This window comes from Oncorhynchus kisutch, linkage group LG15 (genome assembly GCF_002021735.2).
Source record: "Oncorhynchus kisutch isolate 150728-3 linkage group LG15, Okis_V2, whole genome shotgun sequence".
Taxonomy (NCBI): Eukaryota; Metazoa; Chordata; class Actinopteri; order Salmoniformes; family Salmonidae; genus Oncorhynchus; species Oncorhynchus kisutch.
The window spans coordinates 31,045,099-31,072,667 of NC_034188.2; the positions used below are offsets into that span (position 1 = coordinate 31,045,099).

Genomic DNA, 27,569 nt, shown 5'->3' on the forward strand with positions numbered 1-27,569 from the left:
ATCCTTGCTGGAGAGCCAGGGTTGATTTAAAGCTAATGTCCTCTATCCAGTGCTGCTTGCTCTGCGACTCCATCGTCTTGATTTACATTCTTCCTAAAGTGCTCCTGTGGCAACATGCCTGGCCCACTTACCCATCATGCCACTCCAGATGACTGATATCCCCCCAGCCACAATACAGCCAGAGCCAGGGTACCGATAGTTAAGCAAGCCCCATTGAGAGGATAGCACAACACAGGCCTGTGGGGGAACGGCCATGCAGGAATATACTTGTTTTTTAAAGTGCTGGACTGGTAAACATATTCAATCCCATACCTAGGCCTACTGTAAAACCATACTGTTATTGTAAAGCTCTTCTGGGATGCTGTAAATATTATGTATAAAATACAAAAAGACACAGTACACATATTATTGAGGTTTTAGAACATTACAAAACAGGGGATGGTCCATTTACACAATATATAATGCCTATATTTCCCTTAACTGAAATATGAAACTATACAGAGGGCTCCCATAACATTCTCAGGATTCAATGAGAGACCTCTAGTGTTTTTATTTAACCCTGAAAAGAACAGTTGAAGTGAATCTAATGCTCCAACTAAGGCCAGCAGCTCTGGTCTCCTCCTCTTGTGAACATTACAACTACAATATGCTGGATAATAATGAACAGATCCTCCACGTTCTCATGGGTAAGAAAATGAGAGGTGGGAGCTTAAAGAACAAAGAACATGTTTTTGGTTGTGGCAATTAAGGCAAGTGTTCAAACTTTGATTTGTCCTTTAACATGTACAAGGCACCCACATTAATCAGAGACATTTGGTATGATGCATTGCACAGAAATTGAAGAGATGACTACAGTACAGTTAGGAACTAAATCAATATTAAAAATCTGCAGCCACTAGAATGTCCTTATATATGGATAAAACAACACAGTATCTGTTCAAATCTAAATAGTACAAAAACAAAAGGTAAAGGTGTTGGACAGGATGGGTACATGTGTGACTGGCATCTTTCTACATTGTCAACGGTCACCCTTTCCTAATACGTTTGTTACATTAAATCAATTTTCTTCATTAACTGTGAAATTATAGGGATACATATATTTCCTAGCCTAAATTAGGCCCTTTTCACATGGAATTTGAGATCTGCATATATATCCCAGTTTTGGCTAATACAAATAGGCCAGTAGCATTTTTTCAAATCATCATTAACTAATGTGGGAAAACAAAACATAAATGGGTATCGAACAAGTACGTCAAATCTGCTGATAACAAATGCATAAAGCGTTCAAGACCCAGGGTAAAAACTATTCTTCCAAACCATAAAGATCCTTCCAGTTTACCATGAAACATAGTTAATTGATTGTCAATTCATCTTCCACCCTGATTATCCCAATTTGTTCACAATCACACATCAACTGCCCTTTTGAGTAACAACAACAACAATAATCAACACAGTGAATCAACTCGTGTGTAATTCAGTCCCACTAGTCAGCTAGGGCAATGTGCAAATTGACCATTTCTATTACAATCCACATCAGAAGAGATTATGTCGTGAAAATAACAATACAACAAACCTTCTAAGAATGTCACCAATGAGATTCTAGGGTGTTGTGTGCAGAGATGACAAGAGACTCAGTGGAGACATGAGCTGAGCAGGGCAGGGTGTGTGTGTGTGTGTGTGTGTCTACACCAGGCTCCCCGGCCAGGACACCACAGTCAGTGTAACTTTATTCTTCTGCAGTTTGAGCATGGGGATGAGGGACGAGTTGTTCATGCCCACCGTGGTGGCTCCGTTCACAGCTACAATCTCATCACCACACCTGGAGACAACCCAGAGGGAGGGACAGTCAGTAAACATGGGGCAGGGATGGGTACAATACATGTAACACAATGACCTGCCCACCACCCTCATTTTTATATTTAATTTAATTAGGCAAGTCAGTTAAGAACCAACAGCTGTGCAGTAAGGTCCAAATACAGTACAATGGACTACTACAGGAGAATCACACATCTAATGTAACCTGGAGACTAGGCTGGCTCCATCTCTACACTGCGTTTAATTTATGTTGAAAGCAGGTATTTATTTCTGCTAAATCCTGTCCTTGGAGAGGCAGGCCTGCACAAAAAGGAGAAGGGTTGGGGTCAATTCCATTTAAATTCAGGAAGTATACTGAAATTCCAATTTCAACCCTTCAATCCTTTAACCTCTAGGCCAAACCGTTCAGACGCTACAGATGTTTTCGTGAGAAGACTGATTTTTGGGATATCTCATGGTCTTGACAAACACCGCTGTGGTCTCTGCCACCTTCCACCACGGATGTGCAATGCAGACAGGAGGATAAGGTGGATTGAGACACAGACCATGCAAAAACATATCTCTAGCTTAAACAGAGGGATTTTTATGGGGATTTTTAAAATGATGTTACTTAGATTGACGTGTGCTTTTAAATGTGCAATATGCAGAATCGCTCTGCCATTTCCTGGTTTCAAAGATTTTAATAGTTTGCCTAATTACAGTTTATGTGACAAAACAAGCAATGTATAGTGTAGATAATCATTGTACCATCTAAACTGCTGTGCAATATCTTTTCAATAAAAAAAAAATATGTATTTTTAGCTATTTGAAGCTGGTGTACAAAACCGAAAGGAAAACTAGCAAAAATGAAACTTAAGAACGGGAAGCATAGAAATAGCACAAATAGAACATATCTATCGCTTAGACTTGCTTTCAATACAAATGAGGTCTATAACTACATATCTATGTGGATTTGGTTGGATCCCCCAAAACATTACATATTGCAGCTTTAAATGAGGAAAATTTTATATTGGAATTTGGTTTACTTTCTGAATTGAATTGGAATTGACCTCAATCCTGAAAGGGAGTACATACTACTTATCAAAGAACTTTGCAGTCTTACCGAAACATAACCACCTCCTTACTACTCATCACCTCTCCTACATTTCACCCACACAGATAGTAACGACACATATTTTCTCACTCAGGTTTATTATTAAACTAGCTTCGTCCATGTGAAGCAACTTACTTGAGGCGTCCATCGAAGTGGGCAGGTGTACCAGGCACGATGGTCTTGATGAAGAAGGGCTGCTGTCCGTGGCTCTCCTCGTAGCCACCCACAATGCTGAAGCCCCAGCTCTCCTGATTGGTCTTCAGCAACACGATGTTACGGCACCAGTGCATGTGACTGTAAGGAGGAGAGGAATTGGACCAATTCAAATCTCTAAAGTGTCAGTGTCATTTCATAAGCACAAAATGAAAACTTCCATTGTTTTAAATGGCCACCTGAAACAATTGATAGGGTCATTTCTTTCATTCTGTACAGAACATTATCACTCACTATGACACAGATGGATGTGAACTGAAGGCATGCAAACTTGAGGCGAGTTATTTTCCAAACCAATGATTAGAATGTTATTTACCTTGGCAGACCCAGCCAGTGGGTCCACAGCGGGGCCCAGTTGACATCATCCTCCCTTAGGTTCTCCACAGACTCCATTTCCTCTTTGCCAGCCTCCCCCTCCCCCTCAGGCTCCTCTGAGATGGTCTGGATGACTCTGAGGACTACCTGGGAGTGGGCCGTCTGGGCCTTCAGCACTGACACCGCCTCATTGTAGGTCAGCTGGGTCAGATCCACGCCATTGATGCTCATCAGGACATCCCCTAGGCAACCGAAACCAGAAGCGCGTCAAGAAAACGTAGTCTCTGCATGCAAAGCTGGCTTTACATCAAAAGGTCTTCCGGTTCAATGTGCAAGAGGTATGCATATTGTCTTCCCCATCACTAACATAAATATCCCCGTAGGCATTTAAATCTGAACATTAGCCATACTACATTAGATCAAGGTATGGAATGAAAACTGTCATGTGGTTGTAGGAAAGCATAGATCGCAGGAGTACCTGTTTTGATAGTGCCGTCTCGGTGCAGGCAGCCGACAGGCTGGACACTGGTGATGTAGATGGGCAGGCGGCTGCGGCAGTCCCTCCCCCCAGCGATGGTGATGCCTAGGGAGAGCCTCGGTTCCTTCTTCAGACTCACTGTCTTCTCCTGGCTAGAGAAGCCCCCTGGAGGATCCTAGGAAAGACCAGGAAGAACCCTTAATTTGCCTTACAGTCATTAGGTGCATACAGTAGTCCATTCAGATTGACTTCCTGTTCTTATGATCAAAACTACTTCATAAGAATTCTTTCTGGCCAACAGAGAAGACTGGCGTCAAAGAAGACGGGCACAATTTGCCTGACACTACATCCTTTCTGGGCTGTGTCGCTATTATCTTCCCCTCTCTATTACCTAGAAGTGAGAAGGATCTTTTGACTTAATTGATTCCTTGTGAAACCACTTGTCCAAACCAATGTGAGGCAGCATCTCAGATGCAGCTGCGGACTCGAACCCAGAGGTTGACACTTGACTCTAGTAGCGGAGTGCACGTGTCGAAATCCACGGCTCCTGCCGGCTTCCTTGTTTCTCTCTCGCTCTCTCTGGAGACTGTAAATCTTCAGAGGGGATGGGGAGGAGAGCCCTCCCTCTTCCTCCACCAGCAGGGACCCCCCCCAGCAACACTCAAAGCCTGGGCTCTACAGGCGAAAGCTAACTGCCAACAGCTTTGATCCTCTGCCACCCAAAGCAACAAACAAACAAAACGTAGTGGTGGCCCCGTAGCGACAGAGTGAGGCAGCACCCTGGGCCTTTTGATCTGGAGTGAACAGGCCCCAGAGAAGGGCTTTCATCTCTGGAACAGGGACACAGGCGTCTGTCTGCTCTCAAGGCCCCTTTCACCTCTGTCTGAGTGAGGAGGGCTTCTGTGGAAGTGCTAGGTAGTCTGGACTGGTAACAGAGGGCTGGGGTGTGACTGTGGTGCCATGATTACCTTTACACTATGTAAACATGACAGGCTCTTATAATCATGTGTGTCCACACTAACTTACACTAGCATACACAATACTAACTGAGATATACAGCAGTTTGTGGTACAGTGATTTGTAAGTTCTAAACGTCGGGGGAGGAGATTGTTTACCTTCATGTAGGTGGAGGGCCGTCTGAAGTACTGGGGTTCTGGAGCCCTCCTGGCCACTCGGCCCTGCCCCTCTCCACCGCTGCCCCCCTCCTCCTGGGGCTCCGGCTGCCTCATCACCACAAAGTTCACCCGCACCTCACTGGCCTGCAGACACACACACGTCGTTCAGGCCTCACATTCAATACACATCCAGCAAATCTATCCTGGGAACGTCCGCTAACATTAAAGTCACTGTTTCTTTAAGGGATTATAATGAATCCTATTTCCATTCTTTGGTCTCCGTGAAATAGCCGTGCTGTAACTTGTCTACATAAGACATACCTGTATGATCTGTGCTGCGCTCTCTGGGGTGCCGTGTCTCAGGTCCTGCCCGTTGATGGCCAGCACCTTGTCATTGTTACATAGTTTCCCGTCCTTGGCCGCCAGCCCCCCCGCCAGCAGGTCCAGAATAAAGATCCCAGTCTCGTCCGACTTGCGGATCAGTTTGATCCCCAGCGGATCCGAGCGGTCCCTCTTTACCAGCGTCACCTGGATCACCGTGCCCTGGCTGTGGGCGGTGCCGTGGGGACTGTGAGAGGAAGGGGAGGCAGTGGCCATGTTGGGGGAGGGGGGTGGGTGGTGCTCGAGGCCAGGACGTTGTGGGTGACGGGGGTTGAAGCCCTTCTCCTGCATGACGATGAGTCTGAGCAAAGGACATGGCCGCCGCAGCACGGAGATGGCCCGGCCGTGTGGGATAGAGGCTAGGCTGACGCCATTCACCTAGAAACACAACCCCACATGGTCAGTAACACTGCAGCTGGACTAAATACACAGAGTATCAACAGCTGGTCCTTGCGCTGATGGATAGTGGAAATAAAATACCACTAATAATTCAAATCCAATCAAATGTTATTTGTCACATGCTTCGTAAACAACAGGTGTAGACGAACAGTGAAGTGCTTACTTACGGGCCCTTCCCAACAAGGCAGAGAGAAAATGTATAATAATAACACATGGAATAAATACACAATGAGTAACGATAACTTGGCTATATACAGGGAGTACCGAGTCGATGTGCAGGGGTACGAGGTAATTGAGGTGGATATGTACATTTAGGTAGGGATAAAGTGGCAAGGCAAAATAAATGGCGGCGCCTTGCCATTACATTTTTATTATTATAAAAAAAATACAATTATTTTAATTATTATTTATTTTTTGCAGTGGCTGCCACCATTTAGCAGTGGCAGTGCGCCGCTGCTAAATGCATATAGGGGAAACACTTATCTTTGACATGTGCTATACAAAAACCGCAGGTACCTCCATTGATATAAAGAATAAATAATTTAAACCTTTATTTAACTAGGCAAGTCAGTTAAGAACAAATTCTTATTTACAATGACGGCCTACCAATAATAAAAAATACACTAAGAAAACTTTGTTGTAGAGCATTTTACACAAAAATCCGGGGAGGAGCAGATGAGTATAAGACTGTATCATCTGCATATAAATGGATGAGAGAGCTTCCTACTGCTTGAGCTATGTTGTTGATGTACATTGAGAAGAACTTGGGGCCTAGGATCGAGCCTTGGGGTACTCCCTTGGTGACAGGCAGTGGCTGAGACAGCAGATTTTCTGACTTCATACACTGCACTCTTTGAGAGAGGTAGTTAGCTAACCAGGCCAAAGACCCCTCAAGAGACACTAATACTCCTTCTCCGGCCCACAAGAATGGAATGGTCTTTTTATTGACGTGGCCCGAAGCTTTTGATATGTCAAAAGCTTCGGGCCAAGTCAATAAAAATAGCAGCACAATATTGCTGAGAATCAAGGGCAATGGTGACATCATTGATGACTTTTAAAGTTGCAGTGACACATCCATAACCCGAGCGGAAACCAGATTGCATACTAGAGAGAATACTAGACATCAAGAAAGCCAGTCAGTTGATTAATGACAAGTTTTTCCAACACACTTGATAAACAGGGCAAAATAGAAATAGGCTATAAAAGTTAGGATCAGCTTGATCTCCCCCTTTTAAATATAGGATGAACCGTGGCTGCCTTCCAAGCAATGGGAACCTCCCCAGAAAGGAGAGACGGGTTAAAAAAGTTGGAGATAGGCTTGGCAATGATGGGGCAGTAACCTTAAAGAAGAAAGGGTCTAAACCATCTGACCAATATGGTTTTATGGGGTCAAGTTTAAGGAGCACCTTGGACTCAGTGACTGCCTGCAGGGAGAAACTTTGTAGCGGGGCAGGGGAAAAAGTGGGAGAAGCATCGGGGATAGTCGCATTAGAAGGGGTGGGAGATGAGGAAATGTTGGACGGGCAAGGAGGCATGGCTGAGTCAAATGGGGGGATCCTGACTTAATGAAGTTGTGATTAAAGAGCTCAGGTTATGGATGTTATGGTGCTTCTTGTAAATAACAACCGCATCAACTTTAAGGGACATGGGCAGCTGTGAGGAGGAGGGTTTATTCTCCAGGTCTTTAACTGTTTTCCAGAACTTCTTGGGGTTAGACCCACAGAGAGTGAACTGCTCCTTAAAGTAACTCACTTTTGCCTTCTGGACAGCCTGAGTGCACTTATTTCTCATTTGCCTGAACGATAGCCAGTCAGCCTGAGCGTGCATATGCCGAGCCTTTCGCCAAATGCAATTCTTGAGGTGGAGTAACTCTGCAAGATCACGGTCGAACCAGGGGCTGAACCTGTATTTAATTGTAATTTTCTTTATGGGGGCGTGTTTGTTAACAATATCACTGAAAATGTTGTTTTTTTAAAGGTCCAGGCGTCTTCGACAGAGGGGATCAAGCTGATTCTATACCATTTTACAGAGGCCAGTTCATGATGGAAGGCTTGCTCATTAAAGTTTTTTAGAAAGCGTCTATGACAGATCAGGACAGGTTGTTTCACTGAGCAGCCATTACGAACACAGGCTGTATAATAGTGATCACTAAGGTATCAGTCTGGTGTTTTCTGTAATGACATATCAGGATTATTTGTGAGGATAACATTGAGGAGAGAATCCTTTTCTGGGTGTTTGGAGTCATACCTTGTGGGAATGGGAATAATCTGAGAAAGATTTCGGGAGTCCCATTTCTTTAGGACTTAGTCAGGTGGTTTAAGCATGTCCCAGTTTAGGTCACCAAACAGGACAAATTCAGACTTCGTGTAAGGGGCCAGGAGAGAGCTTAGAGCAGGAAGGGTACAGGCCGGTGCTGATGGAGGACAATAGCACCCAGCAACAGTCAACAAAGAGCCATTTGAAAGTTTAATGCTTAAAACCAGCAAATCAAATTGTTTGGGGACAGACTTGTGGAGACAACCGAGCACTGAAGGTGAATGGTATCCTTGTATTGTACCGACCTCCTGTAGAATAGGTGTGCAAAATAGTTGGTCCCAATTTAGAGCAATTCCAGCTTTACAAACATCATCCAAGAGAAGCCCTTCTTAAAATCAATGGATCGACTCAAGGGGAAGCGAGAGATTCATTTGCAAAAAAGTAGGAACGCAATCTCCACTCCTTCACGCATACAGTATCTCTTTATAGCCACTAGCCAGCCGTCCACAAAAGACCCAAAAAGTGGGGGGTTATATTACTGCTCCCGAGGCAGCCAGTGAGGTTAGATGAGAGGTGTTTTCATTCCAAATTCCACCTTTTTGATTGGTCAGCTCAGAGGAAGAGATGGGCTCCGGCATTGTCCTGCACCCCTGCCAGAATAGAGTGAACTGGTCTGTCAGCTCAGTTTACAGTAGCACCGCCACATTCCAGAACAGGCGGGGGGGGGGGGGGGGGGGGGAAATCCAAGGAGGAGAGAGGGAGCAAGATCGTGGGAAGAAAGGAAGCTGCATCTTTGTGAAACCCCCTTCAAAGACATACAGTACTATCTCTGTACCCTAGTTGTACCCGTTGGATAAAAACCAGGTGAATGCATTGTTTACATCTGTTTTGAAATAGTTCAGGATCTACTCTCCACAATGTATCCATTTGAATAAACCATTAAGATTCTGAAAGGTCACAGAATATACAAATAGCCACATTACTCTACCAACTAGTGTCCACTTTCATTTGTAGGGAACCAAATAAGACCCATCCTATCAAGAAAGTGGGTTTATAGTGCCTTCCGAAAGTATTCACACCCCTTGACTTTTTCCATGTTTTGTTGTGTTACAACCTGAATTTTAAATGGATTAAATTGAGATTTTATGTCACTGGCTTATGCCGTAATGTCAAAGAGGAATGACATTTTTTTGAGATTTCTACAAGTTAATAAAAAATGAAAAGCTGAAATGTCTTGAGTCAACCCCTTTGTTATGGCAAGCCTAAATAAGTTCAGGAGTAAAAAATGTCACATCGTAGGTTGCATGGACTCTGTGTGCAATAATAGTGTTTAACAGGATTTCTGAATGACTACCTTCTCTCTGTACCCCACACATACAATTAAGGTCCCACAGTCGAGCAGTGAATCTCAAACACAGATTCAACCACAAAGACCAGGTTTTCAAACACCTCACAAAGAAGGGCAACAATTGGTAGATGGGTAAACATTTAAAAAGCAGACAATGAATATCCCTTTGAGCATGGTGAAGTTATTAATTACACATCTGATTGTGTATCAATATACCCAGCCACTACAAAGATACAGGCATCCTTTCACCAAGAGGCCAATGGTGACTTTTTAAACAGTTACAGAGTTTAATGGAAAACTGAGGATGGATCAACAGCATTTTATGTAGTTACTCCACAGTACTAACTTAATTGACAGTGAAAACCATCTTAAAATGGTTTTCTTGCGACAGAGCTTGAAGAATTAAAAAAAGAATAATGGGCAAATGTTGCACAATCCAGGTGTGTAAAGCTCTTAGAGACCCAGAAACACTCACACCCGTAATTGCTGCCAAAGGTGCTTCTACAAAGTATATACCCATCGGTGTGAATACTTATGTAAATTAGATATTTATGTTTAAGGGGTATGAATACTTTCTGAAGGCACTGTATGTTTTTTGGGGGGGTGGGGGGGGGGGAATCCTGACTGGATAAGTCAAAGCTTCCTAACAAGCACTATCTACACAAAGTGCAGCCATTACCATCGTCAAAGCGATCATTTCAAAGTATACAGCTACAGCACTAAAATTACACGAGGATGGGAAGGAGGGGAGAGGACTGAACATATCTTCCAGGTGACCTATTATCCCTCTTATTTACAGTGAAGAAACTGTCTCACCTCCAGAATGTGGTCCCCTGGGGCCAGTCTGCCGTCATGGCCTGCCAATGAGTCACGGATGATCTCCTGGATTACTATGTTCCCCAGGGGCGTGTCCTTTCCTCCCACGATACGCAGGCCCAACTCCTCTTCCTGCTGCTCCCGAAACATCTCCACCACGTTGGTCTCGGCCACCAGGCTGGACCGCAGGGGGGTCTCTGTGGAGAGATGAGGGGAAGGACATGGGCAATGGAGGTACACATGTTTACATATATAGAGACAAAAAACCTGAAACATACAACTTGACACACACACACACAGATTCATATATGCTCAAACACATTTTATCAATGGTCCATGGTTGCCTTTTATTGTGTGTCCAATTCCAACACACAGCCCTGGTTTTGAATCAAGTAGGGCGGGTAGCAAACTATTCCCCAAGAAACACTCACGATGAGGTAATCATTTCTGTGATATCAATCGCCAGTTGCCAGGTAACTTTGTTTTGATGGACTTCGTTCCACGGTACTGGATTACAAAATGCCTCAAGGGGTTCTAAGGCTAGACCAGACAGAGTTTAGATTTGATACCAGAGGAGGCTGGTGGGAGGAGCTATAGGAGGACTGGTTGATACACGTTCTGAAGGTTCAGACGATGATTTGGCCCGAGTGTCTGAAATCCAAAGCCCCCAGCTAAATTAACGATGTCAGCAATACTCCTTAGACTCCCTTAGACAGCTCTCTTGCCAGGGATGGCCACATTAAAGGGGTTTGGGATTTTCCCTAAAGTCAACACAGCTGACAGACTGTTTCCACTCATTTCCGTTCCCTTGGGTCGTTCATAAACTCCTTACAACTTCGTTGACCCAATTAACACTGTTAGGGCTGGTACGGTGACTGTATTACTGCCACACCGGCGGTCATGAGTCACAAAGGCAGTCAAATTCCAAGTGACCGTTTAGTCACTGTAATTAGGCTTCTCCAAGCGCTGATGCTGTTGATGACCATTAGTAGCCTACCAAACTTGCTAACTGCCTGGTACTCAGCATTCTATTTTCCCTCTAATCACTCTATTTTCCCTCTAATGACATCAACGCAAATGTAATGGAAAATCAAATCAAACACTTCATGAGAGCCCATGAGCTCATGTTGCGGTACATTTCTATAGGCTATGCAATTGCGTGAAAAAAACTGAGTGATGGCCTCTATTAAAAAGAGGAGGATCCCATCAGCTTTCTATTGGCTAGGACTACTATATTTATTTCTCACCTTTACTAATATGAAGCAAATTGCTTTTCTTTAAAACAGGAGTATAGCCTACCTGGCTGGCATGAAAATGACCCACGGGAAAAGTGTCCTCCATCCGCTATTCAACTGCATAGATTATATGTATTTTTACCCCTGCCCCTGTTCCGACACAGGTGCATTATAATGGTCCATTCTAAATCAAAACAAATTTCACACATATACTAAATAATATACTGTATGTAAAGACAAGATTAAATCAAGAATAGTCTGATGGGTGACAATATTAGCCTATCACTTGTGAATGATCCCCAAAGCAAGAAACAATACCAAAACTTTTTTGAATCATAGTCATGTTCGCATTGCTGCGCTTATAATGTGAGGAAATAGCCTAAAAGTTATTGATCAACGTTGCGTAAAAAAGTTTTGATTTTATGCTAGTGGTTGTATTAATTTGGGATCTAGCGCATTCCACAACTGTCCCAGACTATGGAATATTTATTTTTCGCAACAGAATTGGTCAACTTTTGTACTATGGAGGATAGTAGATTAACAAAGGCTAGTACTTTTGATGTTCGTTAGGTCTACTCGTCTTGTTGGCTGACGAAAAGTAAATGTGGACAGTTCTTCCAATATCTTCAATATGCACCTCGGAATTGGATAAGGACGCGCACAGTTGCGTCCCCAATGTGTCTGTCTTCACTTGTAGCCTGTGAGAAATACCTGATCAGTTGATGGAGAGCCATGTGACTGAGAGGTGCTTCGGAGCATGCAGCACTCAGGGATAAGGGAATTATAATTATTATATTTAGCCCAAGGTCACAACGGCCACTGGCCACAAAAGGAATAGATTTTTTTAGGGGGCATATCCTTTCTATTTTATCCAGCTTTGTTCAATTGTATTCTTCATACTATAATTTTTTGTGTAGCCCACAGCAATTTGGCACAGGACCTAACATCAGGACCTAACATAAGGACAACTCAGAGTATGCTATTCTGTTCATCTGAAATAGACTACATTTTCTTCATATCATGATTCTTTAGACCTGTCTAAAATAAATAATGGATTTATTGTGAAAGTGTAGGCTGTATTACATAGGAACATCTACATTTTAAAAAGTCTAATAAATCTAAGGTCTGCATCAGTGGCTTGTAGGCTGTGGAAGCCAGGAAATGCTAAATGTGTTTATGTTAATTAACGGTCAATTACCGTGAGACCTGCCGCTATTTGCTGAACAATCACCGGCTGACAACATTTCGTGACCGCCACAGCCCTAAACTGATATAGATTTTTCCATTCTTAAAAAGTTAAAATGTTTTCAATGGGAGCTCAGTGCTATTTACTTAGACTGACAGACTATCATTATCAAAAACATAAAATCAGACTTCAGACATAGTGACGTCAGTGAGACGTCTAACTGTTTGTGGTGTGGGCAGAGTAGGCAGTGAGTGACGTGTGACATCTTACCCTCCTCGCTCTCTTCGAAGGCGGGGTTGATGAGGCCAGGCTCTGGCAGGGCACCCCGGGTGGGGGTGCGGGTCATCGTAGGGGTGTGTTTGGCATCAGCATCCAACTCCCCCTCGCCCCTGTTCCCCTTAAGGGCTTTCCGGTGGGGTCTCTTCCTCCTCTCCGCCTCCTCCTTCAGCCTTCTGAAAACAGGACATCTGAGAGAGGGAGGAGTGGGGTAGAGAAAAAGAGAGGTCAACCTTCAACAGTCCTTTTATTTAACCCTCATGACATTTGTCCAAAACAGTCAGTGAAGGTAACCTAAAGTATTTACCAGAAAAAAAGAGAGTACGATTAGATGTTTATTAATTTGTTTCAGTGAGGAGGATCATTCTAAAACGCCAAATGGGGCTCAAGCTAGAGGTGTGGAAATGAATAGATTTAGTGACTGGTGAGGGAGTTAAGGAGAGAGAGACTATGGGAAGAGGAGAGGAGCTATGCAGATGAGGAGGCTATTTTACTGCATTGCGGGGAGTCTGAGGGGGGGACAGGTCGTGTGTGATTAAGTCAGAGAGAGAGCTACTGCTGCTGGTCCTGCTGTCTGAACTTTGCCTCCTCTCTGTTTGCACTGGGCGGATGGCTGCAACATGACCAGCTATCACAAAACAACCTTTACCCACTACTGACTGCGTCATTGTTGCTCGCTAACCACTAAGATGATAAGCACCACACTGGCCATGTGATGAAAGGGAAGACTAATCCATAAATTACACTCCTCCCGGAGGGTATGATATTTGAGACCAAACCGCTCCTTCGAATCCAGGTACTATGTAATTAAAGCTTTTTCATTGAAGTCTAAACGTGACTGACTTATGGTCAGTGTATCCATGTTAGGTAAACATTTGACAGGCCTGTGTACCCATTAACTCTAAATTAATTGCGTAGGAAAATGCATGTCAGGCATAGGCATAAACAAATTCAGGCAGAGGGAAATAGACACATTTAAACCAGTGTAAAAAGACAGTTGTTTTTTTACTGTTGCTGCAAAGCAGACATTTTAAGCTTAAATCTAAACAAGATATCTTTCCCATCTCCAACTCCTGCTTACTTGTGCCCCGGCCATAACCCTCTTTACCTGTTGTGCAGATGGGGTTGCAGCTCGCAGCGCTGCATCTGCTGCTGGCACTCAACGTGGTGTGGGCAGAGCACGGTCAGCTTGTCCAGCAGGTTCCTGACCAGCAGGCTGGAGGGCCGGCACTGGTGCAGCTGCAGCCGCTGGCGGTCCACGGGACAGAAGTCCTGCTCCTTCAGGAAGCTGCTGAGGCACTGGAAGCAGTAAGTGTGTCCGCACGGCGTGTCCATGGGCCGCAGCAGGGGCTGCAGACAGATGTGGCACACCAGCTCATCATCTACCTCATCCTGGTACTCATACAGGTGGTTCTCCTGGCCCCCTTCATGCTGCTGGCCACAGTCCTTACACATCTTTGCCCATGCCAGGCCAGCACTGCTGATGCTGCTGCTACTGTTGGGGACATTGGGCTCCGTCATGGCCACTGGCTGGAAAAGCTATCTAGCAAGTTCAACTTCCTTTGTTCCACTGTCCAACTTTCTCTGTTCCCGCACTCACTCTTGATCCCAGAAAGGAAGTGCCTGCTTAGATTATTTCATAAGGGGGCAAACATCCCAGACTGAATCCATTGAAAGGGGTGAAGTTGAAACCCTGATCCACTGTTCGTCCTCTCCGCCTCATGTCTTCATCCTGGATTTCTGTTGAGGGGAGCACAAAGAGGTCTGCAGTTAGAGTTGGTACTTTTCCTACTCATACCGACCGGCACAACAGGAAATTACAAATCCACAGAGCGGCAACAATATGGAGGCCAGCCGCAGCTGTTTCCTCTCAGCCGGTTTCCTGAGGAACTAAAGGAAATGAAATGAGGCGAGAAAAGGAGAAAAAATGACTAAAAGTGAAAACCGTGCTAATGGTAGGAACAAAGGCATGGCACTGGGAGAGAATGAGAACTCTGAATGAACTGGGCAGAAATGCAATCCCCATCACTAATGACCCCCTCGTGCCCAATCAGCAGAGTTCTCCATCCCTCTGTGAGGCTTCTAATCTCTCCACTAATTCCCTCTCTTTAGGAGAGGCTGATTATTAATGCATTCTTCGGCAACAAGTCTTTTGGCAACAAACTCCACACATGTGCAAAGAAAAGGAGCTGATTTGTACGTTTCAATCAACACTCTCGTCAAATGAATCGTAAAACCCACAAACTGCAAAACAAACTAACAAGCATATATCAACATCTTACAAACACAGGAGGTTGGTGGCACTTTAATTGGGGAGGACGGGCTCGTGGTAATATCTGGATTGGAATCGGTGGAATGGTATCTAATACAAACACATGGTTTCACGTTGACGCCATTCCATTTGCTCCGTTCCGGACGTTTTTATGAGCCGTCCTGCCCTCATCAGCCTCCTGTGCTTACAAAGAACACTGAGTAGGAGTTCCTCTCCAACATTACTGATGCAAATACTGTGTTTACATGCCACCATTTCTTGTTCCACTTTGTCACATGGTTAAGATCAGATTCCCTGCATTCACCGGTCCCAGCACTCCTCTCTGACCCCGTTGAGGTCAGCAAGGTAAAAGAACAGACGGATTCTTTATCTTGTTCGTCATTAGCTTTGTTCCACCTACCTGAGAAGCTGATATCAGCGTTGTCAAGAACCCCGGCCGGTCGGCAGCCACTGCATGCAAACGAGAACCTCAAACCCAACAGCTGTGCTGGCTGCCTGCAGCCTGACTGACTGAAACCAGAGCTCCACATCCCCGGCACACAGTCAGTGGATCTGTGTGTGTGTGTGTGCGTGTGTGGCAAACTGAGGGGGAGTGGTGTGACTAGGCACAGGGGAGCTCGGCAGAGAGGAGGAGAGGTGTTCAGCCTGCCTCCGTCGATTCCTGAAGAGGGGGAGAGGAGGAGGAGTGGAGGGGGACTAAAACTGCTGATGTCGCACTAGCTCAGGCAAAACACTCGGAGACCAAACCGAGGGCTGACCAATTACACAGAGGCTGGTGTACACACACACACACACACACACACACACACACACACACACACACACACACACAGCCTGAGGTCAAACAGGACGGCCCACTCTCTCGCCTTTCTTTCTTGTTACTCAAGTGATCCCTCATCTTGTAATGGATAAGGGTCATGGATCCTGTGGCTGGGTGGAGGAAGCATTATTTTTTTATATTTTTTTTTAAATGTAACCTTTATTTAACCAGGTAGGCTAGTTGAGAACAAGTTCTCATTTGCAACTGCGACCTGGCCAAGATGAAGCATAGCAGTGTGAGCAGACAACAAAGAGTTACACATGGAGTAAACAATTAACAAGTCAATAACACAGTAGAAAACAAAGGGGGAGTCTATATACAATGTGTGCAAAAGGCATGAGGAGGTAGGCAAATAATTACAATTTTGCAGATTAACACTGGAGTGATGAATGATCAGATGGTCATGTACAGGTGGATATATTGGTGTGCAAAAGAGCAGTAAATAAATAAAAACAGTATGGGGATGAGGTAGGTGAAAAAGGGTGGGCTATTTACCAATAGACTATGTACAGCTGCAGCGATCGGTTAGCTGCTCAGATAACTGATGTTTGAAGTTGGTGAGGGAGATAAAAGTCTCCAACTTCAGCGATTTTTGCAATTCGTTCCAGTCACAGGCAGCAGAGTACTGGAACGAAAGGCGGCCAAATGAGGTGTTGGCTTTAGGGATGATCAGTGAGATACACCTGCTGGAGCGCGTGCTACGGATGGGTGTTGCCATCGTGACCAGTGAGCTGAGATAAGGCGGAGCTTTACCTAGCATGGACTTGTAGATGACCTGGAGCCAGTGGGTCTGGTGATGAATATGTAGCGAGGGCCAGCCGACTAGAGCATACAAGTTGCAGTGGTAGGTGGTATAAGGTGCTTTAGTGACAAAACGGATGGCACTGTGATAAACTGCATCCAGTTTGCTGAGTAGAGTGTTGGAAGCCATTTTGTAGATGACATCGCCGAAGTCGAGGATCGGTAGGATAGTCAGTTTTACTAGGGTAAGCTTGGCGGCGTGAGTGAAGGAGGCTTTGTTGCGGAATAGAAAGCCGACTCTTGATTTGATTTTCGATTGGAGATGTTTGATATGAGTCTGGAAGGAGAGTTTGCAGTCTAGCCAGACACCTAGGTACTTATAGACGTCCACATATTCTAGGTCGGAACCATCCAGGGTGGTGATGCTAGTCGGGCATGCGGGTGCAGGCAGCGACCGGTTGAAAAGCATGCATTTGGTTTTACTAGCGTTTAAGAGCAGTTGGAGGCCACAGAAGGAGTGTTGTATGGCATTGAAGCTTGTTTGGAGGTTAGATAGCACAGTGTCCAAAGACGGGCCAAAAGTATATAGAATGGTGTCGTCTGCGTAGAGGTGGATCAGGGAATCGCCCGCAGCAAGAGCAACATCATTGATATACACAGAGAAAAGAGTCGGCCCGAGAATTGAACCCTGTGGCACCCCCATAGAGACTGCCAGAGGACCAGACAGCATGCCCTCCGATTTGACGCACTGAACTCTGTCTGCAAAGTAATTGGTGAACCAGGCAAGGCAGTCATCCGAAAATCCGAGGCTCCTGAGTCTGCCGATAAGAATATGGTGATTGACAGAGTCGAAAGCCTTGGCGAGGTCGATGAAGACGGCTGCACAGTACTGTCTTTTATCGATGGCGGTTATGATATCGTTGAGTACCTTGAGTGTGGCTGAGGTGCACCCATGACCGGCTCGGAAACCAGATTGCACAGCGGAGAAGGTACGGTGGGATTCGAGATGGTCAGTGACCTGTTTGTTGACTTGGCTTTCGAAGACCTTAGATAGGCAGGGCAGGATGGATATAGGTCTGTAACAGTTTGGGTCCAGGGTGTCTCCCCCTTTGAAGAGGGGGATGACTGCGGCAGCTTTCCAATCCTTGGGGATCTCAGACGATATGAAAGAGAGGTTGAACAGGCTGGTAATAGGGGTTGCGACAATGGTGGCAGATAGTTTCAGAAATAGAGGGTCCAGATTGTCAAGCCCAGCTGATTTGTACGGGTCCAGGTTTTGCAGCTCTTTCAGAACATCTGCTATCTGGATTTGGTTAAAGGAGAACCTGGAGAGGCTTTGGCGAGGAGCTGCGGGGGGGGCGGAGCTGTTGGACGAGGTTGAAGTAGCCAGGCGGAAGGCATGGCCAGCCGTTGAGAAATGCTTATTGAAGTTTTTGATAATCATGGATTTATCAGTGGTGACCGTGTTACCTAGCCTCAGTGCAGTGGGCAGCTGGGAGGAGGTGCTCTTGTTCTCCATGGACTTCACGGTGTCCCAGAACTTTTTGGAGTTGGAGCTACAGGATGCAAACTTCTGCCTGAAGAAGCTGGCCTTAGCTTTCCTGACTGACTGCGTGTATTGGTTCCGGACTTCCCTGAACAGTTGCATATCACGGGGACTATTCGATGCTATTGCAGTCCGCCACAGGATGTTTTTGTGCTGGTCGAGGGCAGTCAGGTCTGGGGTGAACCAAGGGCTGTATCTGTTCTTAGTTCTGCATTTTTTGAACGGAGCATGCTTATCTAAAATGGTGAGGAAGTTACTTTTAAAGAATGACCAGGCATCCTCAACTGACGGGATGAGGTCAATGTCCTTCCAGGATACCCGGGCCAGGTCGATTAGAAAGGCCTGCTCACAGAAGTGTTTTAGGGAGCGTTTGACAGTGATGAGGGGTGGTCGTTTGACTGCGGCTCCGTAGCGGATACAGGCAATGAGGCAGTGATCGCTGAGATCCTGGTTGAAGACAGCGGAGGTGTATTTGGAGGGCCGGTTGGTCAGGATGACGTCTATGAGGGTGCCCTTGTTTACAGAGTTAGGGTTGTACCTGGTGGGTTCCTTGATGATTTGTGTGAGATTGAGGGCATCTAGCTTAGATTGTAGGACTGGCGGGGTGTTAAGCATATCCCAGTTTAGGTCACCTAACAGAACAAACTCTGAAGCTAGATGGGGGGCGATCAATTCACAAATGGTGTCCAGGGCACAGCTGGGAGCTGAGGGGGGTCGGTAGCAGGCGGCAACCGTGAGAGACTTATTTCTGGAGAGAGTAATTTTCAAAATTAGTAGTTCGAACTGTTTGGGTATGGACCTGGAAAGTATGACATTACTTTGCAGGCTATCTCTGCAGTAAACTGCAACTCCTCCCCCTTTGGCAGTTCTATCTTGACGGAAGATGTTATAGTGGGATATGGAAATCTCTGAATTTTTGGTGGCCTTCCTGAGCCAGGATTCAGACACAGCAAGGACATCAGGGTTAGCAGAGTGTGCTAAAGCAGTGAGTAAAACAAACTTAGGGAGGAGGCTTCTGATGTTGACATGCATGAAACCAAGGCTTTTTCGATCACAGAAGTCAACAAATGAGGGTGCCTGGGGGCATGCAGGGCCTGGGTTTACCTCCACATCACCCGCGGAACAGAGAAGGAGTAGTATGAGGGTGCGGCTAAAGGCTATCAAAACTGGTCGCCTAGAGCGTTGGGGACAGAGAATAAGAGGAGCAGGTTTCTGGGCATGGTAGAATATATTCAGGGCATAATGCGCAGACAGGGGTATGGTGGGGTGCGGGTACAGCGGAGGTAAGCCCAGGCACTGGGTGATGATGAGAGAGGTTGTATCTCTGGACATGCTGGTAGTAATGGGTGAGGTCACCGCATGTGTGGGAGGTGGGACAAAGGAGTTATCAGGGGCATGAAGAGTGGAACTAGGGGCTCCATTGTGAACTAAAACAATGATAACTAACCTGAACAACAGTATACAAGGCATATTGACATTTGAGAGAAACATACAGCGAGGCATGCAGTAATCACAGGTGTTGAATTGGGAAAGCTAGCTAAAACAGTAGGTGAGACAACAGCTAATCAGCTAGCACAACAACAGCAGGTAAAATGGCGTAGACTAGGCAACGGGGCCAACAGATAAAACAAACAAGCAGAATGGAGTACCGTGATTAATGGACAGTCCAGCGTGCATCAGCTATGTAGCCAAGAGATCAGTGTCCAGGGGGCAGCGGTGGATGGGGCAGGGAAGCTGGACTGGCGAGTGTTATCCAGGTTTTAAAAAACTAACAATGACTAAATAGCTTGTAGCTAGTTAGCTGGTTAGCTTCTGGAGGTTCTTGAGTGTGTTCTAAAAATAAATAAAAATAATAGCGATTCCGTATCACATTGGGTGAGGCAGGTTTCCGGAAGGTATAAACAAATTAAAAGTCAAAAGAGATAGAAAGTACATATGGGTCTGGTGAGCGTTTGGGACGCGGCGATTAAGGCGGTTAGCAGGCCTGTGCTAACGAGCTAACAGTTTGTAGGCCCGGGCAAGACAAGGTAGCAGTTAGCGGACCGGAGCTGGACAAGCTAGCAGTTAGCAGGCCGAATTAGCAAGCAGGGAGATACTGAGGGCTAGAGAGTTAGCCTTTGGGGGACGTCGCGATGGGGTGAGTCTGTTTATTCCTCTTCATGCGATGACATCGATAGACCGGTCGTGGGCCCGGGTATTGTAGCTCAGGAGTATGCTACGGTGGTAGCACAGGTGCTACGGCCGGGCTAGCTTCAAGCTAAGTGGGTGGAAACGCTAGCCAGGAGTAATCCGGGGTTGCGGTTTAGCTAGATAGCTAGTTGCTGAAAAATCCAGCTGAAAGATGTTCTGTTTGCGGTGGGAATCCGGGGATGAATCCGGGGATGAAAAATAAATAGGTCCGTTATGCTCTGGTTAGAGTCGCGTTGTACGAACAGGCGAGAGCTTTCCGAACTACAGGTTAGCTGATGACCGGTTAGCTGGAGACCGCTAGCATACCCGCTGGTTAGCTGGCTAGCTTCAGTTGAGGGGTCCCGAAGTAAATATAAATACTTTAGGAATTTAGGAAAAATAGCTACATTGGGTGAGTCGGGTTGCAGGAGAGTATTTGGAAGCTTAGGGTTTAGCAAAATGTTTTCAAAGAGATATGTGGAGAAAATATGTAAAAATATGTAAAAAAAACGAAAAAGAAACGATAAATACAGGGACACGACGGGACAGGACGACTTACTGCTACGCCATCTTGGTTCTGCCCCACTTACAGTATTTGGGAATTCACATGACCAGGCTCCATGGCTCTACAAATAATCAATCTGACCTGAGACTACTTCAGATGAAGGTCAAGGGTGTCCTATATTGGAATTCTGTACATAACAAAACAAACCCTACCCACTTGAGTGGAATGCCTTTTCAGCACATGCATGTTTAGACTTGCCTGACCGAGACAGAGATTAGCCTAAATAAAATTCCTCCTAATCTTTGATATGCATATTTGCCATAGCATAAAAGCACACTGTCTATAAATGTTTAATAGGAGAGAGCTGGACAGAGAACGTGTCCTAAGGAGTGGAAGGATCCATTGAGTGTCATTGAGGAAGCAGCCCTTGCTGTTATTAAAGGCAGTGGGTCACTGAGGAGCCAGGCAGGCAGGATGTGATGGATGGCCTGCTCAGCCCCTTAGCCCTTCCACTCCAGCTCTTTCTGGATGGTGGAGGCCCTCTCATATACCAAGTAGGGACGGCTGGGAAGCCATGTGTCAACGTCCACTCCCCCCCTAGACACACACTACTGCAGTGGTTTACGATGTTGTGGCTGTTCCTCAAGGACGCCCAATGCTAATTCATGACAGGGGTGAGACTAGCTACCATTAGGGTTGGGGCGGTATACAGATTTTCATACCGTCATACAGTTTTTGTACCATACCAGGGTATACGGTATTAACGAATGTGCACACAAGAAGCGCTATTATTACTTTTATTTTTTGACGCACAAAATAATTTAGGCAACATGGATCTTGATCCAGGAAGGGATTGAATGTCTCTGCTGTAACCAATAAGCTTGATCTTGCCACCTAGCAAGCAAATAGCAAACCAAATGCATAGCTGGAGCCCTGAGCTGGATATCATTTATTTGACACATCTTAGACAGTTTACTTGTATTTATAAGCAGTGGCGTGGCACCCATTTTGTTTTTACGGTATTGAAAATCATACCGTCGGTATGTCTATATACCCCGGTATATACGGTATATCGCCACAAGCCTAGCTACCATACAGCATCCCCTGGTTATAACTACGGCCACTACACATCCCCTGGTTATTACTGCTACTACTGCACATCCCCTGGTTATTATTTACACATCCCCTGGTTATTACCACTGCCTTTACACATCCCCTGGATATTACTACTGCCTTTGGATGTCCCTTGGTTATTACTACTGCCTTTAAACGTCCCTTTGTTATTACTACTGCTTTTACTACTGCTTTTACACGTCCCCTGGTTATTACCACTGCCTTTACACATCCCCTCCCCTGGTTATTACCACTGCCTTTACACATCCCCTGGATATTACTACTGCCTTTACACGTCCCCTGGTTATTACTACTGCTTTTACACATCCCCTGGTTATTACTACTGCTTTTACACATCCCCTGGTTATTACTACTGCTTTTACACGTCCCCTGGTTATTAGCGCTGCTTTTACACGTCCCCTGGTTATTACCACTGCCTTTACACGCCCCCTGGTTATTACCACTGCTTTTACACATCCCCTGGTTATTACCACTGCCTTTACACGCCCCCTGGTTATTACTACTGCGTTTACACATCCCCTGGTTATTACTACTGCTTTTACACATCCCCTGGTTATTACCACTGCCTTTACACGCCCCCTGGTTATTACTACTGCTTTTACACATCCCCTGGTTATTACCACTGCCTTTACACGTCCCCTGGTTATTACTACTGCGTTTACACATCCCCTGGTTATTACTACTGCTTTTACACATCCCCTGGTTATTACTACTGCTTTTACACATCCCCTGGTTATTACCACTGCCTTTACACGTCCCCTGGTTATTACTACTGCTTTTACACATCCCCCGGTTATTACTACTGCTTTTACACATCCCCTGGTTATTACTACTGCTTTTACACATCCCCTGGTTATTACCACTGCCTTTACACATCCCCTGGATATTACTACTGCCTTTACACGTCCCCTGGTTATTACTACTGCTTTTACACATCCCCTGGTTATTACTACTGCTTTTACACATCCCCTGGTTATTACTACTGCTTTTACACGTCCCCTGGTTATTACTACTGCTTTTACACGTCCCCTGGTTATTACCACTGCCTTTACACATCCCCTGGATATTACTACTGCCTTTAAACGTCCCTTGGTTATTACTACTGCTTTTACACGTCCCCTGGTTATTACTACTGCTTTTACACGTCCCCTGGTTATTACTACTGCTTTTACACGTCCCCTGGTTATTACTACTGCTTTTACACATCCCTTGGTTATTAGCACTGCCTTTACACATCCCCTGGATATTACTACTGCCTTTAAACGTCCCTTTGTTATTACTACTGCTTTTACACGTCCCCTTGTTATTACTACTGCTTTTACACATTCCCGGGTTATTACTACTGCTTTTACACATCCCCTTGTTATTACTACTGCGTTTACACATGCCCTGGGTAATAGTACTGCTTTTACACATTCCCTGGTTATTACTACTGCCTTTATACATCACTTGGTTATTACTACTGCTTTTATACATCCCCTGGTTATTACTACTGCTTTTACACGTCCCCTGGTTATTACTACTGCTTTTACACGTCCCCTGGTTATTACTACTGCTTTTACATGTCCCCTGGTTATTACTACTGCTTTTACACGTCCCCTGGTTATTACTACTGCGTTTACACATGCCCTGGGTAATAGTACTGCCTTTACACATTCCCTGGTTATTACTACTGTCTTTATACATCACTTGGTTATTACTACTGCTTTTATACATCCCCTGGTTATTACAACCGATTTTACATGTCCCCTGGTTATTACTACTGCATTTACACATCCCCTGGTTATTACTACTGCCTTTACACGTTCCCTGGTTATAACTACTGCCATTACACATCCCCTGGTTAATTATATTGCCTTTACACATCCCCTGGTTATTACCACTGCCTGTACACATCCCCCGGTTATTACTACTGCCTTTACACATCACCTGGTTATTACTACTGCCTTTACACATCCCCTGGTTGTACATAAACCTTTATTTGATTCTTCTTTCATGTTATAACTTTATTAATTATGTCTGTTCAACTACTCATCTCCTAAAAGCGCATGTTGTTGTGTATAACCGATCTAAAGTCCCATTGAGCTTCAATGTTTAATATCATATATTTTAATCAATGGTTTCTAATGCTAGGAGGCAATTGCTAGGAGGAAAATCCTCAGTGGTATTGATGTTTTTATAATAATAAAAACATCAATATAATTCTTAGTCAATATATAATTCTTAGTCAATCGTTATCTCGGGCTAAACATGCTTTGACAGCAGTGGTATACATTGTCAACGTGATGTTGCATTGTTAAGTACTGAAATGTTCACGTGAAGTTGAATCCTGTTGAAAGGTATGTTCTGAAGGTGACAAAGTCCCCTTGATGGGGGAAAATGCCTCAACAACAATGAATAATCATGTGACATTCAAAGCTTTCTAGGAAAAATGTCTTGGCTCACCATTAAAGTGTCCTTTTCCCAATGCAACTTGGGGTTGCATTGGAAAAGTAGTTGTCACATGTGCTCCCTCTCCGGCCTCTAGGTCACTAGGCTGCTCATTATGGCGCACACATGTCACCATCATTACACACACCTGTGCGTCATCAGACTCACCTGGTCTCCATCACTTCCCTGATTACCTTCCCTATATATGTCACTCCCTTTGGTTCCTTCCCCAGGCGTCATTGTTTCTGTTTCATGTCTGTGTGCTGTTAATGTTTCTTGTTTTGTATTATGTTACGTTTATTTAATTTAAACACTCACTCCCTGAACTTGCTTCCCGACTCTCAGCGCACATCGTTACAGTCATTCATAGCCAGGTGAACTTTTAAGTCAGACAGGACTGTCAGCTGTTCAGTTACTGTGGTTATAACTGCTATATGACTGACAATAAAACTCACCTCACAAATGTCTCCATTGTGTCTCCATGTCACATGTTCCGCCACACCCTCGTGAAGTGAACGCAGGGGTAACGCCATGAGGCAGACCGAACAACTCCCTTGGCTAAGACAGTTTTTAATAATATAAAAGGGGTGTGTCCTGAAGGATTTGACTCGGATTGACTGAAAGTGAAAATTCAAGCAATGCCAAAACAGAAAACCTCCCCCTTAAAATTCACATTGCTTCATAATCTACCCACTCCCTTTCTACCAGACAGTCGCATGATTGCTAGCCACCCTGGAGCCTTGAGTATGGTACCCATTGGTACCACAGTCTCTACTACAGAGACCCATCCAGGCTAAAGCGCACAGTCATAGGCTCTAATCCTCCCACTGTTCTGCAGCAGACCACTGTCTGAAGAGAGCACACTTCACACTGGGCTCCAGAAACAAGACATCAACTTCTGACCATGAATATCTATGAATATCCATCCATAACTAGAGAATAGCTGTAAGTTTAAGCAATATTGCCTTGTGCCTTGTAATTCCATTACCAAAAACACACATATCTTGAAGATATTTTATAATTTGTATCCCTCATGAGGAGGGAGGATAATGAAAGTTCACAGAAGTAACAAGTAACGGTAGACCTACCAATTAGTTATAGTGATTTATTTTTATGATATCAATTTTGTTTATGAAATAAAAGTCGTAATTCCATGATCAAATTGTTAACGGAATTATCAAAACATTTGTAATGCAATTACTGCAACTGAATTGGCTACAAGAGGAAATCATAGTGGTCACAAACGACAGATATTTACAAGAGTTTTTGGAAAACGAGTTTGCATATGGACAGTTCTTCCACTAAATGAGCTTTTGTACATTGTTTCAGTCTAAATAGTTAAATGTAGTCCTTGTGTGGGTTGTTAAACTTGGTTTTTGTTTGGCATACATTTTAAACAGTCAAAGCATCATTCCAATACTGTGGAATTGCCCATCTTCTTTTTTTCCCTTCTTTTAACTGGGTAAGTCATTTAAGAACAAATTTGTATTCACAATGACGGCCTACCTCGGCCAAACCCTAACCCAGATGACGCTGGGCCAATTGTGCACCGCCTTATGGGACTCCCAATCACGGCCGGTTGTGAATCCAGGCTGTAGCCTGGATTCGAACCAGGGTGTCTGTAGTGAAGTCTCTAGCACTGAGATGCAGTGCCTTAGACCGCTGCATCACTTGGGAGCCCTAATAATCATGTGAAGTCGATGGTTCAATTGATACAAACAACCTCCTGATTTAGGCTCTTGGAAAAATGACACCCGTTTCCCATGGAGAGGAGCTCAGCATTAACGAAAATAACGTCATTAACCAGTAGCCCCTACCACCTCAAGCTCAAATAGGACTGTCTGAAATTGCCATGCACATCCTGGTTGTATGAGCAAATCTTCTGTTACCTCTATTTAAATGCTTTAAGTCAAATTATGTACCATTTCAATATTCTGTATTATTGCAATATTCACTGTAAATAACACGACCTTGGTACTATAGAATAAAACATTTTTTTGTTTATTTTTATTTAACATTTATTAAACTAGTTATATTCTATATTGTTACATCATTCACCAGATAGTGCCCACTTTTAATGCTGACACACAGGCTTTAGCACCATGGTGTTAATGTAGAAAAGAGGCCATCATTGGGGCTGGTCTATTCCTTGGTCAGAAACCATAAATAATTCACTGTCCCCACTGACACCAACAGCTGATGACGAGGTTAACAACCGAGCAAACATTCCCCTTCCTTCATTTATACATTGCACACGTATCGCAAATATATTACGTGTTAACCCTCCTATACATTTTATGACATAGGCTATTATTTTGTCTACTCAAGTCACTGGAAAATAATGCGAAACATTACGCAATCTAAAAACAGAAACTTACTGGCCACATTACGTTCGCTCACCTTCAACAAACAGCGGGTGATATGTGCTACCTTTAATTAGTTGGAATGTGTTAGGCTAGGCTATATTTTCATACACTTATGCTATAGGTGGACTGTATGAAATGTGTGAGAATACATTTAAAAAATGTAAAACAAGCATGTTTGATGAGAGAATAGAATTTGCGGGAGCCGAGACCATAGAGATGGCCGAGACCGAAACTCGTCTTCTTACCTGTGTGAAGGGCTTTTTCCCGGAAGTAATAAAACAAAGACGGTCTTGAAATCGTGCTATGACTAAAGTAGCCTATAGCCTCGAGAAACTCCGATAATAAAGCTAGAAACGATTAAAATAATCATACACGTTATATTTCTGAGTGAATAGTACAGATCATTCTTCACAGGGCGCCGCCTCAGGTGTTGTTGGTTGTACAGGCCAGAGATGGAAAAGTCAGCGAGACATCCCACTCCCTCATGTTTTATGTTTCAATGGAAGTCACAATGAACCAAGTAGTCCAGACCCAGCTGCTATCGCATTGGTGTCTATGGGAGAACCACCCCCTTAAGTAGACAGGAACTGACATTTTTTTCAATGGTAAATAGGCAGAGTGAACTACCTTAATTTATCTTCCATCTTTGCTCCAGGCAAT

At 44.6% G+C, this 27,569-nt stretch overlaps 1 protein-coding gene across 2 annotated transcripts; it reads right to left on the bottom strand.

Moving 5' to 3' along the window:
- Positions 1-392: 392 nt before the first annotated feature.
- On the bottom strand, positions 393-27,412 carry LOC109905154 (ligand of Numb protein X 2). 2 transcript variants are annotated; one of them, XM_020502374.2, is made up of 10 exons: positions 27,155-27,412; positions 14,035-14,666; positions 12,921-13,117; positions 10,230-10,426; positions 5,351-5,788; positions 5,030-5,173; positions 3,915-4,089; positions 3,438-3,678; positions 3,044-3,202; positions 393-1,819 (listed from the first exon to the last, which is right to left on the bottom strand). In XM_020502374.2, exons 2-10 carry the CDS (start codon positions 14,445-14,447, stop codon positions 1,684-1,686), a joined length of 2,100 nt encoding a protein of 699 aa, XP_020357963.1. In that variant the 5' UTR covers positions 14,448-14,666; positions 27,155-27,412; the 3' UTR covers positions 393-1,683. The 2 variants fall into 2 exon arrangements, with proteins under 2 accessions (XP_020357963.1, XP_020357964.1); XM_020502375.2 differs by lacking the exon at positions 27,155-27,412 and adding an exon at positions 15,599-15,924.
- Between the last annotated feature and the right edge of the window lie 157 nt (positions 27,413-27,569).

Coding starts and splice junctions, on each gene's coding strand:
- LOC109905154 (XM_020502374.2), bottom strand. CDS start 14,447: ATGACGGAGCCCAATGTCCCCAACAGTAGCAGCAGCATCAGCAGTGCT. Junction 5,789..10,229: donor CAGGGGACCACATTCTGGAG/GTGAGACAGTTT, acceptor TTGTGTTTCTAG/GTGAATGGCGTCAGCCTAGC. Junction 1,820..3,043: donor CACTTCGATGGACGCCTCAA/GTAAGTTGCTTC, acceptor GGTTGTCTCCAG/GTGTGGTGATGAGATTGTAG.